The sequence below is a fragment of the Hakea prostrata genome, chromosome 4 (assembly GCF_041222555.1).
Source record: "Hakea prostrata isolate BN-2017 chromosome 4, UWA_Hpros_2, whole genome shotgun sequence".
NCBI classification, from domain to species: domain Eukaryota; kingdom Viridiplantae; phylum Streptophyta; class Magnoliopsida; order Proteales; family Proteaceae; genus Hakea; species Hakea prostrata.
Genome location: NC_142603.1, coordinates 48,439,572 through 48,457,951, shown reverse-complemented (window position 1 = coordinate 48,457,951; position 18,380 = coordinate 48,439,572). Strand labels below are relative to the sequence as shown.

Below are 18,380 nucleotides of genomic sequence, written 5' to 3'. Positions count from 1 at the left end.
CCAAACTTATTCACAAAATTTCACATATTTTATAAGATATTGAAAAAACATGGTGTGAAAAAATCAACATATCACTTCATTAGACAAGATTCTTGTCTACCAACTTTCCCACCCCATAAACCAAACAAACCACAGTTTTGAAATCTTATGAAATAATTTACTTTTTCAAACTTTTTTCCACCCTACCTTCATTCCAAAAAACAAAGGGTGCCTTGTAGTTTTTGTTCTTTTGGTTGAAGGATATCTGACGTTACTTCAGATCCTTTTTCTTCATTTCATTTGTAGGGATTAAGCGTTAGAAATGGAATCATAAAGAAAACAGAAGAAACTGCACAATGTGTGGATTGTGTTTAAATCATCAAGAAGGAAACTTCAGCGGTTGATGATAACGAAATGTGGAGAAATCCCAACAGTTCAGGAAATTTAGACGAAGCATAGGCTCAGTCAGTCTTCACTGTCTCATGTTACTGTTGTTCTAGTATTTTTCAACACTATAGCAAAAATAACTCAACTTTGAAACAACAATAATGAACTTAATTTTCATACCAAGAAAGCAGAAAATTGGGAATGGATGAATATATTTGTATGCGGAAAAGATCCAAGAAGCAAGTGAAGAAGTCCACAGCTTCGAAGGCCATGCAAGGGTCAACCGCTTTCCATCATATACATCAAAATTACACCACCTGATAGCTCTCAGTGACCAACTGTGTTCGCTGAGAGAACTTCGGAGGAACACCACTTCCAAGCGGCAATATGTTTGTGACCTGGAAGAAATTAATTTCAATGGTTAAGAGAATAAAAGGATGTTTTATCTCTGATCTTTGTGACAGTATTCACTATATAGTAACAGAAATGCACTCTGAGATGGAAGAACTTGAGAGATCGAGTTGCAACATTTTACCAAACCCCAAAAAAACTGTGCCCAAAAGCCCAATAATAAAGAACATACTCCCACCTTTAGAAGAGCTCTTCATTTACAGCAGTTCAGCCCTTCCAAATAAGGGAGAAACTGAACAGACCACTTAGTAGAACCCCTCGAGCATAGACACAGGTTGCTTAAGAAAAGGAGACTAAAACTAAAACATGAACTTGGCAAAGCATGCAGATGATAGGTAAAGCCAAAATTACTACAATGATTATGGTCAATAGTAATGACTACTATGCCTAAAGATGCATCTGGGGAGCTGATAGAAACAGAGCTACTGTCAAAACTGTCCATTCTAATTTGAATTTACAGACCTTTAGATCACTGAATGTCTTTGCAGCAGTGAACCTGACCGAAATAGGAAAGAAAATCGATGTATCTGCTGCAGGAACAACAAATTCCATTGACCCACTAGCAAAAAATAAACAGCACAAATTCAAATATCAGAGAAGTTATTAAATTGGGATGCAGATGGAACAAAGAGTTGAAAGAAATCTAGTCGACCTTCGGTTTGATCCATCGATAAGTAGTATGGACCATTCCAATGTGGAATTCCTTGAATCATACCTGTAAGTAAGAAATAAATAAACAATCAAAGAAACAAGTGAGTAATATCACCTCCATGCTCAACAAGACGTCCTTGAACCTCTTGTTGTAAGTGTGTTATAAGAACCTCAACAGAGATGCCATTGGAAGCAAAACAGACCAGACCACATGGAATTACAGATATTCCAAGTCACTATATACCATAGTTTGTTACAACATTTAAACAACCCTACGCATTGGAGGGGGCCTGGGAACAAGGAGACAGCAAGAAGGTGATGCAGCCTTCATCACAGAGGGCTGCAGCTTCAAGGATCTCCAGGGCTACACTTGAATCCAGGCCCCAAAACTAGGGTTTCAATTAGGATATAAAGGATGGTTCTTTCCCAATTGGAGCCTAACAACTGTGTCCCAATTTCCTGGTCAGAGTTTGGTTTGTTCGATGGGATACCAATGATTAAAGACAGAAGGATATTCAGGGTACAAAGAATACTTTAGCTCATCCCATGGGAGGTTGATATTGGGTACTTTTGAGTTGAAACTTATGGAATGGGATAGAACTTGAAAGGAATTTATATTTTGATTCTTAAGATAATCTCTTCAAATTTCAATGACTTTGGATGGGTGGTTTGGAAGATATTGGGTTTCTTGATTTTGGAGTGAAAATAGGGTGACAAACAAGGATGGGCAGATCTAGCGTTTGCTCTGTCCGATGGGACTATGGGAAATTGGGATTGAACATCACCAGGGGTGGGATATGAGGTTCCTAAAGTTACAAACAGATCTAACAGTTAGATTGGCGCAGATCTGACCTATACAATGACTGATTTAAAACTCCTAATAAAAGAAAATTTACATACCAAATATATGCCTTACATGGACAGAATTTACAACTCTGCCCCTGACCAAAGTAGACAGAGAAAGCAAATAAAATTGAAATAAGCAACTAAAACTGGGAAAAAGAAAGCAATTGGGAAGCAACCCTAAGTGCTTCCTTTGGCCATTCACTTGGTCTCAGACTTGTTCTTGGACTGGGAGGGCTTGGATACTGAATCAGAAGGTGCCTACAAGACCAAGGAAAACAATGTGCATCGAAGCCTAAGAATCAACATTTTTATGCTAATATAGATGGAAATAAAGCCTGTTTAAGAGAGTGCAATGTTTCAAGGAGATAAAAGAACAGTTTATCAAAGACTTGACTAATAAACATGAAGAAAGATAGCAATAAAAAACTTGAAAATCCTAAGAAGTGAACTCAATAAGAACCACCAAAAGAATCAAAGTGGAAGGCCTACACATGGAGACTCAAAGATTAAGATACATCACGAAACTTGACAGGTGGTCTACCAAGGGACCCTCAAAAATTTATCCAACATACCAACCCATCACTATCAGTTCATGTGGTCGAAAGGTGGAAGTAGGGATGGAAATGATTCCCAGTGATGGTGTGGTGGAATCCCCCACACCCCTTTCTCCTCTATTTTCCCCCCTTTTTGAACTTATGATTGTCCCTACAAGTTTCAGCATACAACTATTGTGTGAAATAAAAACCCACCTCCACTCCCCATCAATCTGCCTCACTGTTGGTGCCTCCCGGAGAGCAGGTAAAGGTACCAATATCACAACATTTTGCAGATCAAACATCGATGAAGATTCATATTCGATGCTAATATATGTTTCACTTCCAGATACAGAGGGCCAGCAGTTGACTGTAAAACAAATAGTTTAGGTCAATTAAACATATTTTGGACAATATAATTTATGTAAACAAATTAAAACCCACTTGTCAATGGCACAACTGACTCATCCACACTCTGCATTCTCCACTTCAGAAGACCAACTCCTGTTGCATCACCAGCTTGAGCAGTCGGAAAAGGCCTATTAGGATCCTTCAATCCAAGAACATTTTCTTTGGAGAATAACTCTTTGTTGATATTAGGGTGAGTCTTGAAAACGATGCCGGTGTTTTCACCAGTTTCAATCTGAACATTATATCAAGTAGTGAAATCACTCAACAACCAACAAAAACCAACAAAAAAAAAAGAAGAAAAAAATCACCATACGGAGTCAAATTGACAATCCTATCCGAACAAAGTGTTTGCCCCCTACTAAACACTATAAATTATTTTTTAATTTAAAAAATGGAAAAAAACAAAAAGGAACTCAAACTAACAATAACTACGAAATGCTTAATTATAATGTCCTTTCATTGGTTGTTGGACTTTGGCCTTGTTTCATCATTCTGCTATCTATATCATCGTTTGCTCTTCCTTTTCCTAACAAGCTCCTCTATCATCTAGCCAGCATTCTCTGAGGGTGCACTCATATTAAAGGACCTGTATCAACCCCCCCCCCCCGGGGGGAAATGCTTTACTATGATAAAAATATATTTACTGATGAAAGCAACTGCATAATTTCTTAGGCATTGTATAAAACATATTGTGAGATTCATGATTAGGAACCTCAGTAAGCACTTCGACACTGCACCTGTGGACCTTCTAGGGCCAGGCTGGGAAGATTGGAAGTTCTCACCAGAAATCCGGAGTAGTTCCATAAATCAACAGAGGGGTTCCAGAGAGTAGGTTCATACATGATCATTGACACCAAATGACTAGCGCAGTAGGTTCTCCTCAAAGAATGAATAATTCCCAAATACCTCAAGTGACAAAATCAACTGAGGGGTTCCAGAGAGTAGGTTCATACATGATCATTGATACCAAATGACTAGCGCAGTGGGTTGTCCTTTCCCAAATACCTCAAGTGACAAAATCTCAGGTACCTTGAGTTTTGACCATGAAAATGCAACAGGACCTCAGAGCTCTGACAGGGTTCAGCTCAATGGGTTGCTTTTAAAGAATATCACTCAACAAAATGACCCATCAGCAAAAATGAAATTTGCAAAAGAGATGCTGTTTGTGTGGTATAACAAGGAACCAATTGAAAATTTTCTGATTTACTGCTCCTTGGAGCATGTCATGCCATTTCACCTCTTTGAACAGCAATGGACTGCCCTTCTGATATTCGATCTGTGATACACAGAGCAAACAAATGAGACCCGTATTAAATGAAGTACTATAGGATCTTTGTCCCCTTATTTTCTGGTTGTGTCAAAGTTCGGAACTTATTAGATTTCTAACTCTGCAACATCCAACCAGATGTTTTCTTTTTTTCAAACTTTATAACCCTACTTCTCTAAGGATTCTCTTTTTAAAAGTTTTTAAAAGGATCATAATGTGATCCCAAGTTTCTGCAACAATAATACATATAAACCAACAGAAACTTCAAATTGCAGGATTAGGGAATTGACCGGAGTAGATATTCAATGTATAAGCAGTCAAACCAGAATTGGACCAAAGCTGGTCCATTCTTCTTTCAACATCTTTTGAAGGTTAAATTGGAATATTAAGTTTGAACAAAACTCAACATCAACAAGACCCTGGTCTTAATCAGGAATCGGAGAGTGATCTATCACCAATAAAGATTGGCAAATAAACCAGAATATGGGCTAATGAAAAGTATGAGATTTAGAAACAAGAAAATAAACCAATTTACAGACTAAAATTGGAAAAGAAACTAGAATAAACTAGTGACAGGTCAGTTTCTACTAGTAGAGATACTTCACAAGGCTTTGGATGTATTCCAGTCTTTAGAACAAGCTTTTCAATGAAAGATTTTGAATAAACATTGGCAAAACTACCACTATCAACAATTACTTGGATGTTTTTTGGATGTTGTGCCCATTGGATCTCATTCTGGTGTAGAAGATGCACTCTCTCCTCCAGTCTTCACCTTTTATCTCTGAATCTAGTATCTTGGTAACCACATCAAGCTCATGGTGATAATCCAATCTTCTTCGCCATATGAATCATCATCAGTTGACACTCATCCAGTGGCTCTATGATAAATTCTTCATCACCTTTCTCATCTTCCATGGTGGTTGGTTCTTCCATGCTCTGATATCACAATGACGCAGCCTTACTTGAATAATGAATAGGGCTGTCGTTTCCACAATCTCTAAAGGTAGATTGTATTCCAAGCCCAAGGTTAGGGTGTATGGGTTGCTCACGTAAGTGGTTCCCCAATTGGTTCCAAATATGTCTTCTAATTCCCTGTGTTGGTTTTGGTTTGTTTAATGGGATAGTGGTTAAGTTAGGGCCTTGCAGTTAAAGATCATACATTTTTAAATGATGTTTAGGATATCAAGTATACATAGACCATCCCATAAGAGGTATGTGATAAATTCCTTGAGATGGGAATTGGGATCTATAGGTGTCAAAATGGGCCAAAACGAGGAGGGAATCTAGGTAATAATATAGAGATATTAGTCCCCAAGTTTGGTTGGGTTTGGATGGTCAAATTAGAAGATATGGAGGTTCTTGTTTTGGGGGATTCACCTGAAGAAGGAGTTCAAAGACTGTCCTATACAGCCACTGTCAAGAGCCAAGCTGGACTTCACCTAGAACCTTCCTAGGGTTTGGATCTTCAAACTAATTGACAGAACCAACGACCCTAATGCTTGGATCTTCAAACTACTTGACAGAACTAGAATAGAAACACACAAAGTGCTCAAAGTGAAGCTTATTTTCTTTCACTCAAAACTGATCTCTCCATGTCGAGTGGAGGGGTCTTATACCTAATATGCTAGAGTCCTAATCCGATATGGAATCTGTTAGAAATATGAGATATGCCCCTATCACATTACATCATAATATCTCATATTCATATATCATATCTCTAGTAGACCCCAAGTTGGACGCTTATTTGAAATTAGAAACTAACTAGCCTAGACTAACTTAAGACTCTTAAAACTCAAATAAAACATTTAAAAAATAAATAAATAACTATTCTGCCCTTTAACATAAGTTAGGCAGAATTTACATCAATTGAAGCAATTAATTAAATTATTTTCATACTTAGCCTAGGCACTAAACCTTTGGGCCTACAAAATAGGCCCATGACCATATAAACCTATTAGATGAATGCCCAACACCTTTATCTATCAACCTTAGGTTGATTTCAAAGGAAAATAGCCCCATTCAGTGTTGGATCTGCATCACCAGAAACCTGAACTGCACCAGGAAATCTGGCCCAATCTGGTCCAAACCAGGGATGCAGGTGGTTTTCTTCCAGAAATATTAGTGTTTGTAACTTCGATGGGCATCAGATCTGCAACAGTTTCAGCAAAATCAGGCGAGCATTATTTATGGGTGAGAAAGCTCCAGAAATGTGACCCTCTTTTTTCCTAGAGCAGGGTTGTCTTACTTCATCTTTCTGTGTAGGTTTTCTCATACAAACATTTGCAGATTGTAACTCCTTTATTTAGTTTTGTTAAATATATATATACTCACTGTACTATATTCAATCGAAAAAAGCATATACAAAAATAATCCATCTTAAGTGAAATGAATATTTTCCCAGCGGTAATGGTTTTAAATTCTTCAGGAATATAAAATTCAGCAAGACAACAAGCCAAATTAGATAATGCCACAACAACCCAATGTTTCACTGTAGGAAGGTGTGGAAGTGGAGGGAAATTTTACCTGCACTTGAATAAACGCATCGTCCTGCTTAAGAATCTGGAGAGAAAGGGTACCTTGAACGTCAAAGTTACTGACCCCACCATCTCGCTTCAGTGTCACATTAAGCTTCTCTTCAACAGTCAATGTGATAGGATCAGTTGGTGGTGGACCAGCAGGTCTGACCTGACCAGCAGTTGGTTGCACGTCCTCAACAATCACTTCACCTTCAGCTTTAAGAGATTCCAAGAATTGGTTTGCCCTCTGTGTTTTACCGAGCTTCATGCCAAGGCCTTTAGGAGGAGCAGTGGCAGATGCAGAGGGACGGCCTGATAATGTAAGAGTAAGTTCTTACTTCTTAGAAAGTCCCAGCAGCTGAAAATTACTAAGGTTATCTACACGATTTTCAGGAAAGAAGGGTAATCTTCTTCATCCATGGAAGCAAGCAACTTATATTGATATTATAAGCAAAAACAACTTGGGCTTTATGCAGGCAGACAGGAACAAACCTTTGGAGCTGCTAGAAAAGGTTGACACTTCACCCAATCCACCCCCAAAACCACTGCCACTACTAGATATGCTCATTTCAGCAAAGCTACTCTCAATTCTTACTGAACCTGCTGATTGGAGGGACATATAGCCACCCTTTTCACTTCTACTCCTATCAATCTGCAGAAGATGCAAGTACAGAGATGCAAAACAACAGCTTAGAACTAGAAATCCTAGGAAAGTCATGAAAAAAAGAATAAGTAATGCAGTAGAAAGTAGAAACAATAAGCAACCTCATTGACTAGACCTTCAAAAACTTTTAATACCTTGCTTTTGTCAATTTCGCTAGCTTTACGCTTCATGTTTTCCTTTGTTTCATTAATCTTGCTCTGCATTACTAGTTTGTGCAATCTCTCTTCGTGACTGTCCATTTCACAGTACTGCTTTACTTGTGCAACAGTTACATTTTCTCTGTGTCCAAGGGAGATAACTTCATCAAAAGCAAAAATCAGCTCAAAAGCAGCCTGGCAAATTCCCTCTTCTTCTAGATATGGAGAATATTCAGGTACCTGAATATGCTTAAGGAACAACTTTGTTACTTTAAAGGCTATGTCTTAGAAAATGCACATTCTATTTATATGTTGCTGATCTTGTAGAACTTGGGTTGGACTGGACCACCTTCAAATGGATCGACCGGACCAGGTCAAATCGGCCCAGCTGGTCTTCTAGAGGGACCAGAAAAGGTCAATACGCTGTTCACGTGAACAGTAATGTTTGGCCTTGAAGGATATTGTATAAAGATTTTGTGGGGCCCAAGAGTAGATCAGGTGAAGAATTTTTATGAAGACTGGAGACTGAAGACTAAGACCTTAGAAGAAGTTGCTAAATATATTTTTTTCTCCCTTGGTTTCTAATCCTCTTAGTTACAAAAATCAGAATTAGGAAGTTAATTTATTTTTGCTGAGAATATTAACTAAATAACTCAGCACAGTAGTTTCCATTTACTAAATTAGCAGTTTCTTATTTTTGTTTTAAGATATTTCTTACTAAATTAGCAGTTTCTTATTTTTGTTTTAAGATTACATGCTTCCTATGCATATATGTAATTTCGCTATTCTCAGTCCACACAGATTTTAATGAATTGCTAAGGTGAAGCTTTGCATTGGGTTTATTTTCTTCTCTCTTGCTTGAGTGACAAGAAAGGTGAGGAGGACCTTGCTGTTGAGAGCTGAACAGATACAGCTGAAGAAGCCTTTTTGTCATTTTTTTTCCTTCTTCTCTAATTCTTGGGTTTATGGGTTCAGTAGGGGCTAGGTCATCTTTGATCTTAGGCTCTTAGCTTTACGGAAGATGTCATTATCTGTAAACAGGTAGCATGCTCTAGAAACATTTTAGAAATGACAGAATCATGACAGAGAACAGATCGTATATATTAAATTTAAATTGAAACACATATGAGCTGTGTCCCAGATCAATAGTTTGGATGGTTAAGTCTATGATTTAATGCATTTCCTTTCGGAGCCAGTAATCAATGAGCTTGAGACTATCTCAGCAAATGTTACTATAAATATAAATGTAATTGCTTAGCTGAGCCATGAATTGATGAATGGGTTTTGGGTATTGTTTATTGATGCCAATGAACTACGATAGCATAGCATGGTTGTGTGACCATATTCCTCCCTCTCCCCACCTTGTTTCTCTTGTATGATTTCTTCTCCATCCTAATGCTGGAAATTTACAAGATCAAGGTCTTCTTCAAGCATTACAATGCTGTTCTTCCAATAAGTAGTAACCTGAATCACTCCATCACAAGATTCTTCTAATCCTCTAAATTCCCCCAACCCTATTTCACTTTTCTCTTATTCTCGTTTTCCCTAAACCATTAGCAATTAAAACTCATCTCCAACCCAAACTATCCATTAGAATCCATTGGAATCTGTCCACAGCCTATACATATCATTCCCTTCTTTCAGTCAAGAGTACACAGCAACGAACCATCCAAGATCCTGGGTTTACCCCCCCCCCCTTGAATTTTTGTACTCCCCAAAAAAATCCAAATTTCAAACTTAGATCTATATCAATCTAACCCTAAGAACATCTAACCCTAAGAACAGTCCCACCCTTTAAGGCTCATCCCATGTATCACTACCTTAGTTCTCGAAGTTTCATCCACATCCAAACACTACAACCTATTTTCTTCTTAACCACAATAAACTACCCCAAAATCCTAAAACCCTAAACCCCAATTTTTTGAATTGAGAACCTGGAAGACTGGCTCCTAGTTGACTTTAATCAATCTAGGGACACATCACCTTCTATATAAGATGGGTATGCTTCCTTTTGAAATAGTTGAAATATCAAAGGATCTACACCAGAAATTTGGGACAAATGACGGTAAGGAATTTCATGACAAACACTGGAAAATATATTGCAGGGAACTCATTTATTTTACTATTACCAGACCTGACATATCCTTTGTTGTTGGAATCATTAATCAGCCTTGGCTGGAGAGTAATTTTCCAGTTTAGAAATTCCAGCCGCAAGTTCATCTTCTTCAAAGCATTCCAGCAGCATTAATCCAAGTAATCAAGCATCTTCAAGCTTACATCAGCAGAATTCCACCAAAGCACCCACTCAAAAGTAAGTCCAAGACATCCCCAACCCCTTCAAACATCTCCTGCCCCTTTCCCTAGAAGCCCTTCCCCTTCCCTTCTTCTTCCCCACGTCCTCAGTCCAAGCCCTAATAGGAAAGTCACATTCTCAGCCCCAGTTGAGAAGGGGTCGTCCTTAATCCTAGAATAGAGGTCTAACATTATTTTACCCAAATCTGCCCGGTTTTCTGGACATTGAAAAATCTGCAACTCATCTTCTTCGAGAAGAAGTTACAGAATCTTCTAAGATTTTCCAGAATTCTTGAGACTCAAACTCAGCCCCTAACCCTTGGAATAGTTTCTGAAACTCCAAACCAGAGGTGTCTCAAGTTCTGCCCTCGCTTACAGCCAACTCTAGCCCCTTCCCAGCCTTGACCGAAACCCTAATCCCAGTCCTACCTGGTCTAGGATTTGATTTTTCAAGTCTGAATTTTAACTCCTATATAAATTCAGATCTGGGACTTCAATTTCAGTATAACTAGGCAGCGTTAGAACCTATAAAAACCCTAACTGAAACACCTAGAAACTCTAAACAGTGCTGGTTCTTATTAAAGAGGGTCTTGGAAGCCAACCCTAGACCCGGGGTTTGCATCAACACCACATAATCAAGTTTAGCCTGAACATAACAATATCAAATAGTTCGCAAGAGTGAATATCCACCATTGAAGGGGATTTAGCCATCTACATAAGCACCAGAAAATGCATTCACGAAGATATTACTGCATTCTTAACCTCTGTAGGAAAAATTAACTAGTATATTCTGGGTGATTGATTGAAGAGCAGTTGCCATAACTCACAAGTATTAAAAGGGGGAGGAGAGAGAGAAGAAGAAGAAAGCTGCTAACCATTGACCAATATAAAAAAGGATACAAGTTTAGAGAGCAGTCTCAATGTCTCTAAATCTTCAAGAATGTTGCTCTGTTTGTTTGTTACAAGCAGCAAATATAGAGATTCTATTGGCTGGTACACATAGCGAACATTCTCGGTCTCAACATAAGTGTGCTGTCTTCCTGTGCCAACCAACTTTGGAAAAGCAGCAAGTAATCCCTCGATCCTTATACGAGACATGTCCACAAACTGCCTTGAAACCAGTGCTGCAAAGAAATGTACATTGACCATCATAGATGCAACTCCTATAGTATGAGATAATCACAAATTTAGCAATAAAATTCCAGACATCACAAACAATGTAGCAACACAGCCCACGAGGCTCCTGCTACTGCTGGGTTTGGGAGTGACAAACTTATGTAGCCTTACCCTGCTCTGAAGAGAGGTTGTTTTCAACTTTTCGACCAGCAACTGGCGGTTGCAATGATGCAACTCAACTGTTACACCAAGGCTCACCCACTAATTTCAACTCAATCTCAACTAAAGAATAAAATTCATATTTTCACCTCCTCGCATAATACAAACAGTAAAAACCTAAAGATTGTTCTGGTGCATGAAGCTCTTGCTACTGCAGGGTCTGAGAGGGGCAAATATTACAGCCTTAACCTCCCCTGCTTCAAAGGAGAGACAGTTTCCAACGTCTCCAGGACAGTTATAAAATATGAAATTTTCAACAAGCAATGCTCTTCCAAGGTTGGGGTAATTAAGAATAACAGTATTATCAGGCACCAAAATTTATTCAATAAAATTTCTGAGGACTGCAACCACAATGAACCATGAACCTCACAGACAGTATACCAGGGGAAAAAATATTCACAACAATAGAAAAAATCCATTCCTTATTTGTTTGCATCAATCATGGATGATTTAACCAAGGACATTCAAGATAAGGTTCCTCTGCATATGCTTTTTCTGATGATATTCATTTGGTGGATGGAACAAAAGTAGGGAATTGACACCATGTTGGAATCACGGAGACTAACCTCAGTTAAGACATGGATATGGTTATTGTAAGTTTGTAACTATATGATGATGTAACTTTAGTTACACTAAGGTGGATAATGAAATTGCAAACTGGATGACAGAGATACCACAAAATAATTGTTTCCAGATATCTAGGTAAGATCATAAATAAAATTTAATGCTTCTCGTGTAACATATTAAATCCAGAAAACAAACAACTAGCCTTTCGAGGGTCACTCACCTTTACCAGATTTACTTATAACAGAAGCTGCAAGGACCACCTATGCATAATCAAAACGAAAGAAAGAAAAAAGAAAAAAGTTAATGATAATTACCCCCGTAAAAAAGTTTAAAAATTTTATCATGTGCAAATATTAAATGCAGAAAAAGAAATTGTCGAGAAGTATATGCATGAGTATAAGAACAGCACCATGAGCTTGCCTGTTTTCTAGAAATATTCGAAATGTTGTGTACTAGAAATATTAAAAAAAGACAATTGAACTAAGTAATTTACATGGATCATTCAAGGTAACAAGAAATATTGTTTTCCAGTCGCTTTCTTGTTACTAAAAAAAGGACGGGGGTTAAAGTAAATCATAGGTTTATTAGATAAAAATGTACATTTTAGATGCAGCAAGAAATTATTGGAACTAATATACAATCTCCACCAATTGTGTCCTATTACAATGCATTCATGCAGCACCCAGTTCAGAAAGCACCATTGAGTCAAATAAATGAGGAAAATAGATAGAGTGAACTTTACCATTCTGACCCTTATTGAATCAAACTGTTGGAGATGGTACACAAGCAGGACTCAGGCTGGTGCAGAGACACAAAGATAGCTTTCTTGGACAGCTATGAAAAGAAATGCTGTAATAAATTAGCCATGGAATAAGATAATGATCACTTCAATTGCTAGAAAACAAACCGACACATCAAACATTATCTACGTTCAGTAAGTCTACTGAAGCACTATGAAGTCTAAGCACAACTCAAAGTTCATTCAACAGAGACTTATATTATAAAAAATAATTTAAAAAAAAAAAAAAACAAAAAAAGAAGGCAAACTACCTCAATTAAGTAAGACTTGGGCTAAGTTGAAGCATCAAAGACCAGGATACAAAATGCCTTGGGTTCAGACTGAGAGAAACAATCCAAAAGCAGACAACAGGGAGAAACAAATTATATATTTCAGAGCATCTCAAGTACTTCATCATCATTGTTCCATTGATTAAACAAAAAGGGGTTTACCCAGTGGACTGGGCTCTTGCAACTGCAGTGTCTGGGGAGGGTCATAATGTAAACAGCTTATCTTTGAATCACACTAATCAAAAGTTTTGGTCATACTAAAGGGACTTGGGTTGATCCCTTATTCCCAGTTCACACAAAAGAAGTAAAGAAACCTAACCCATCCAGCCACCCCCACCCAAAAAAAAAAAAAATAACGTTGGCTGGTCTTGATCAAATTTTGGTCACTGATCAGCTGCTCAAAAAATGTGCTTTTAATTTACCACGGCCCTTAGGAGAGTTTCTTTTCTTTTCTTTCTTCTTCTTCTTCCCCCCCCCCCTTCTTTCTCTCACTTGTGCATAAGCATTTCATTAAAATGTTCCTTGCATACCTCTGCTAACACCCCCCCCCCAAACAAAAAAAAGAGAAACTGAATTAAAAAATGAAATCAATCATTAGATTCTGCACACCTTTGACATGGTACTACAGATAGAAAAGAACCAATGGATCCGTTTACTATACAACCTACTTATGCTATTGATTTGACACTCTTTGGCATCCATCTAGACCATGTCACTTTCCTGGAGTGACTTGCATTTTTAGCTTTTACCCATTAATTGATGCAGGTGAAGCACCAAATTAGGACTCTTGAGCTTGCTGCCCAACACCTAGAAGCATCTTGAGGGTGCTGTCCAGCAGCCTTTCAAGTCATAGTCCATCTTTTAGTTAGTCTTTTTATTCAGTTTTTTAATTTCAATTAGCAGTGGCAGTGTTGCAATTTCTACCGGCTTTAAGTCAGCAGCAGAAATGTTTTATGAGTCCAATTCAAGTCTCGGCTAGGAGTACTATGTCTAGTAAGGGATTCAAGTCCGAAATCAGTCAGGCATTCAAGTCCTAAAATAATAAGGAATCCAAATACAAGGCTGTTTAGTTAGCTATAAATACCGATGGAAAGAATACACACTGATTATTGATTATATGCATTTAGCTTTTGCTATTTTTTTTAAGAGTTCTGTCTGATCTAAACCTCTATTAGATTCAATAGATTTTTTCTTGGGTAAGTAACATCCAAAGGCCTGGAATCCTCAGTGGGTAACATCCATGGTAATGTTTTATCAGGTTCCAGGTGGGTAATATCCAAAATCCAGAGAACTCAACCTATACTTGACATTTTGGTAGGTAACATACACAGGCTTGGTCCTTGGTGAGTAGCATCTGGGGGGGGGAGGTATTTGGTTCCTGGTGAGTAATATCCAAGATCAGGCTGTGGTTGAGGATTCAATCTGCACCTGACATTCCATCCTCCTCTACAGTTGAAGACAATGCCCCTCCATCAAGGTAAGCTTGAGGCCAGCACCTCATCCTCACCTTTCCTCTTTCACTTTTATTTTCTTGAATTTTGGAATCCCCACAAAACCAAAAATTCAAAGTTAGATCTACATCAATCAAGCCGATCTGTCCCTAACTCACACCATCATCCCTACATAGCACATACCATCCCTTACCTTCAAATGAAATTACAGCCAACTCCCACCATCCTAAACCCTAAACCAACAAGTTCTTGAAAAATTCTAGATCTTGAGTCCCTAACACCAAGAAACCTCATATCTTCTAAACCACCCATGGAATCCTAGCCAAACTTCAAGGACATCTCCTACCTCGTAACCCCTACACTGATCCAAGTTCCAACCTGTTTTGTGCCTCAAAACCGAAAAACTTTAGAGCTCTAAATGTATAACCCATATAAAAATTTTCCTTTTACTCGTTTTTAAACTTTCTACCCACACTAACACACCAAGAACTTCAACCGGTTACCTAGTCTCATAACCTAATCGAACATTCAATATAAGGAACCCATTTGTGTCATAAACATAAACCTATCCCATATATCATAAGGTAACCTACTTAAACTTAACCTATTTTGTCTCATAAGTTGGTTCTTATCAAGATCAAGGAAGAACTAACTCCTAGCTGATTGACTATGTACCCAGGACTACATATTTATATTAATGGTAACTCGTGGTATTGTACTCTCACTCCATGGTTGTCAAAGCATCCACCTAGGTGGCCGCCATTGCGCCTAGGCTCATTTTTGGGTCAAGGTAACCAAGTGTCGCCTAGTCGCTGAGGCAATGCCTTGTGCCTTGCTTGATGTTGCCTAGGTTTTCGTTGCCCTCTATCGCCAGGCCTTGTCACCTTGACGACATGCTCCACTCATAATGGAAAAACACTAAAATAAGGAATGCTTCAATGGACAATTATATGCCATAAGGAATGAGAAACAACATAATTTTTAAAGATTGCATAAAAGTAGTATAAGATGAGGTTCCCACCACAACATTGACATAGGCAGATAGGCATCTATATTTGAAATGCCTGACAAACATTTCAGCATATATTGAGATAAGTAGGCTGCGAAACATATCCCTTCTCTATGCCACTTAAACTTATAGATCAACGGACTTCCCTTCTGATTCTCTCGCACTACCTCATTTTGCTACGAGCTAGATGGGGATTCAAGCAACCCCATGCTGATGCTCCTGTATTTCATGACCCCAAAGACATTGCTGAATTTCCTACTGTGGGTCTCAAGGCCCTTATCCTAAGGACCCACGGATGAAACTCTCTCACCCCTATGGCCCTATGGAATGTAGTACCTCGAATTGAACGATGATTTGGGTTGATCACTAGAAGGATATCGTGACATACCAATCAACATCGAGATACAGCTACCTTATATAATTCTAGCTTAGCCTGCTGGAGGTATTAAGGAGTTCAACGGGATAGACATGCCTCAGATCTTATACTGTGTTGTAGAAGTGTATTAATAACGATTTGGATCAACACTAAGCGGAACCAGATCGTAGATCTATGCACCAATGGATCTGGTAAACACTACAGTTCGAATGCAGAAACCAGAGCAAATAAACTAGACTTATAGATCGATCACAGTTACGGTAGTGAAACATTTGAAATTAATTACGAGGGAATAAGATTCAATTAAATAAATTTTGGTAAAAAATGAATAAGAGAATCAATCTGAAAAGTAACGTTATATAAATTGCAGTAGATCAACATACTCCTGATTGATTGGTTTATGGAAAAAGGAATTCAACCGAAATACCTCGTAATCGAGAACCAATGATCGAGACCCCGCGTATCAATTGTCTTCTTGAACTTCAATGGTTGCCACTGGCGCACTGCCAATATGCTCGAGAGCGGGCGTCAAATCGAGAAGTGCTGGTTTGTTCAAGGCAATTTGAGAAATGAGTTTCGCGAATACTGGTTCGTGGTTACTCGAGAAATAGAGAGCAAGGAGAACCGGTTTGTATCGGATTAATCGGGCGACTTTCTTTTTCCATTCCGACCTGTCTGTCTGTCTCCCGCCCAATGTTTCAAAAGAAAGGGGATCGAATCGGCCGGTGCCAATCCGATACGACTCCAATTCTTGAAAGGAAGCCGATAGCTCCGCGGGTTGTGAACTTGGGATCTCCAATCGGATCGGCCGGTATCAGTTGAGAGCGAGGCTTATGTATGACCCGATACTAACGATACATATTCATATTTGATGTAACTGATATGCTATATGCTCAAACGTTTGTCTATTGGATTACACTTGTTATGGACGACTCGGCACAAACCGCTGAACCAGAGCAAGCCGGCCGAATCAGACCGGGGACTCAAGAACCATTGTGAGCAAGGCTTGCCAGCCAGGTCAAGACCATGGCACTTCTCAGGATGGAGGGCAGCAGGCAAAGCAGAGGTGGCAAGGCTCGATGACAAATGTTGTTGCCCTGTGACTTTTCAATTGAGCCAAAAGAAAATAGGGGATTTGGAGTATCCTCTCTCAAGCATCATCCATCAGCATTAAATTCAACAATAAATGTCTTGGACCTCATTTAATGATCATGACAGCTTAGAAGCTTGTCATTCGTCTTAAAGCTGTCTCGAGTCCTATGAAGCATCTCATTGTTCCCTCAACCAAAGAACAACATCACATCGAGGTGATGCTTGAGTTGACTCCCTAATTCCCCAAGAGGATCAACAGTTGTCCGAAGAATCACGTCAGTCAAAGTACAACGTCACTCATAACCAAAAGCCATCCTCACCGCTCATCTTTCCATCAAGAAGCCAACTCGCACTTGAGGTCACCCAAAGGCTAAAAGTTCGTTATAAATAGCGACTTCTCACGCACGTAAAGGGGAGGCTCTCCAGCCATTATTCTCCTTCTTAACTCCACCAAGAACATTCTCTCCATTAATCTCCTACATCCTCCTTTAGCAGCTATTCTCCTAGGATTGATTAGCATTTCCTTCTTCAATGACTGACTTACTCATTGGAGGTGGCTTCCCGTCATCAGAGGCGGCCCACTCTCACTTTTCTTTGATTCCAGGAGATCCGGGCTTGATGAGAACCTGAACTAGACGAGGAGATTTGTCCTCCCACAACAACACTAGATTGAGTAGAGTCCATCTCCCAATACACTACAAAATTCGATATAAGATGATATATTTCTTAAAATCACTTAATGGATACGATTCTTGATACCGACGTAGCATGCATTGCCTCCTTAGTTGAATGCACACATTGAACCATAGGAGCCAATCTTGCTTCTGTGGATCCTACCACATAGTCCTCCCATATGGTACACGACCCCTCCTACACCATTTCCCTATATTCTCTCCATAGGTGCACGCCTATGCCATTGCCGTCGACAATTGGCATTTGACCAACGCTAGTGCGCAAGCACATCGCTAGTTGCAACATTAGACTCTATCATATTTTAAAGTATCCCATGATACAATATCAATCGATACATATCCATATTGAATACTATCGATACAATACAAATAAATACTTCTATGTATTGGATTGTACTAAAATATAATGGCCAATATGATACAATACTTTATATGATATGATTTTTTTCTTCCATCCAACTACTTGATACTAGATGATACGTTTCTTAAAATCACCTAATACAATAATCGATATCGATACTTTAAATCCTGGACCCTATAGCAACTGATGTCAAGGCCAAGAATGGACTACCCCTATTAACATGCTCAAACCCTTACGTAACAAGTAGGTGAAACCCAATCATAGACAACAATATGCTACTTCTGAACATATAATTATAAAATAAATTAAATACAATAAATATAAGAATAAGAGAA

The 18,380-nt window shown here is 38.7% G+C and overlaps 1 protein-coding gene across 2 annotated transcripts; it reads right to left on the bottom strand.

Moving 5' to 3' along the window:
* Positions 1 to 328: 328 nt before the first annotated feature.
* LOC149019267 (coatomer subunit delta-1-like) lies at positions 329 to 16,483 on the bottom strand. Of its 2 annotated transcripts, none has more exons than XM_089153301.1 (12): positions 16,328 to 16,483; positions 12,739 to 12,845; positions 12,217 to 12,256; positions 10,995 to 11,218; positions 7,800 to 8,042; positions 7,494 to 7,653; positions 7,009 to 7,313; positions 3,252 to 3,450; positions 3,024 to 3,177; positions 1,430 to 1,492; positions 1,240 to 1,336; positions 329 to 764 (listed from the first exon to the last, which is right to left on the bottom strand). In XM_089153301.1, exons 2-12 carry the CDS (start codon positions 12,739 to 12,741, stop codon positions 675 to 677), a joined length of 1,578 nt encoding a protein of 525 aa, XP_089009427.1. In that variant the 5' UTR covers positions 12,742 to 12,845; positions 16,328 to 16,483; the 3' UTR covers positions 329 to 674. The 2 variants fall into 2 exon arrangements, with proteins under 2 accessions (XP_089009427.1, XP_089009426.1); XM_089153300.1 differs by having other exon boundaries at positions 330 to 764; positions 12,739 to 12,830.
* Positions 16,484 to 18,380: the final 1,897 nt, after the last annotated feature.

Excerpts from the sequence above, each read along its gene's own strand:
- LOC149019267 (XM_089153301.1), bottom strand. Across the intron at positions 3,451-7,008 it reads ATGCGTTTATTCAAGTGCAG|ATTGAAACTGGTGAAAACAC; the intron begins GTAAAATTTCCC and ends TATAATGTTCAG. Across the intron at positions 3,178-3,251 it reads GTCAGTTGTGCCATTGACAA|TCAACTGCTGGCCCTCTGTA; the intron begins GTGGGTTTTAAT and ends TTTGTTTTACAG.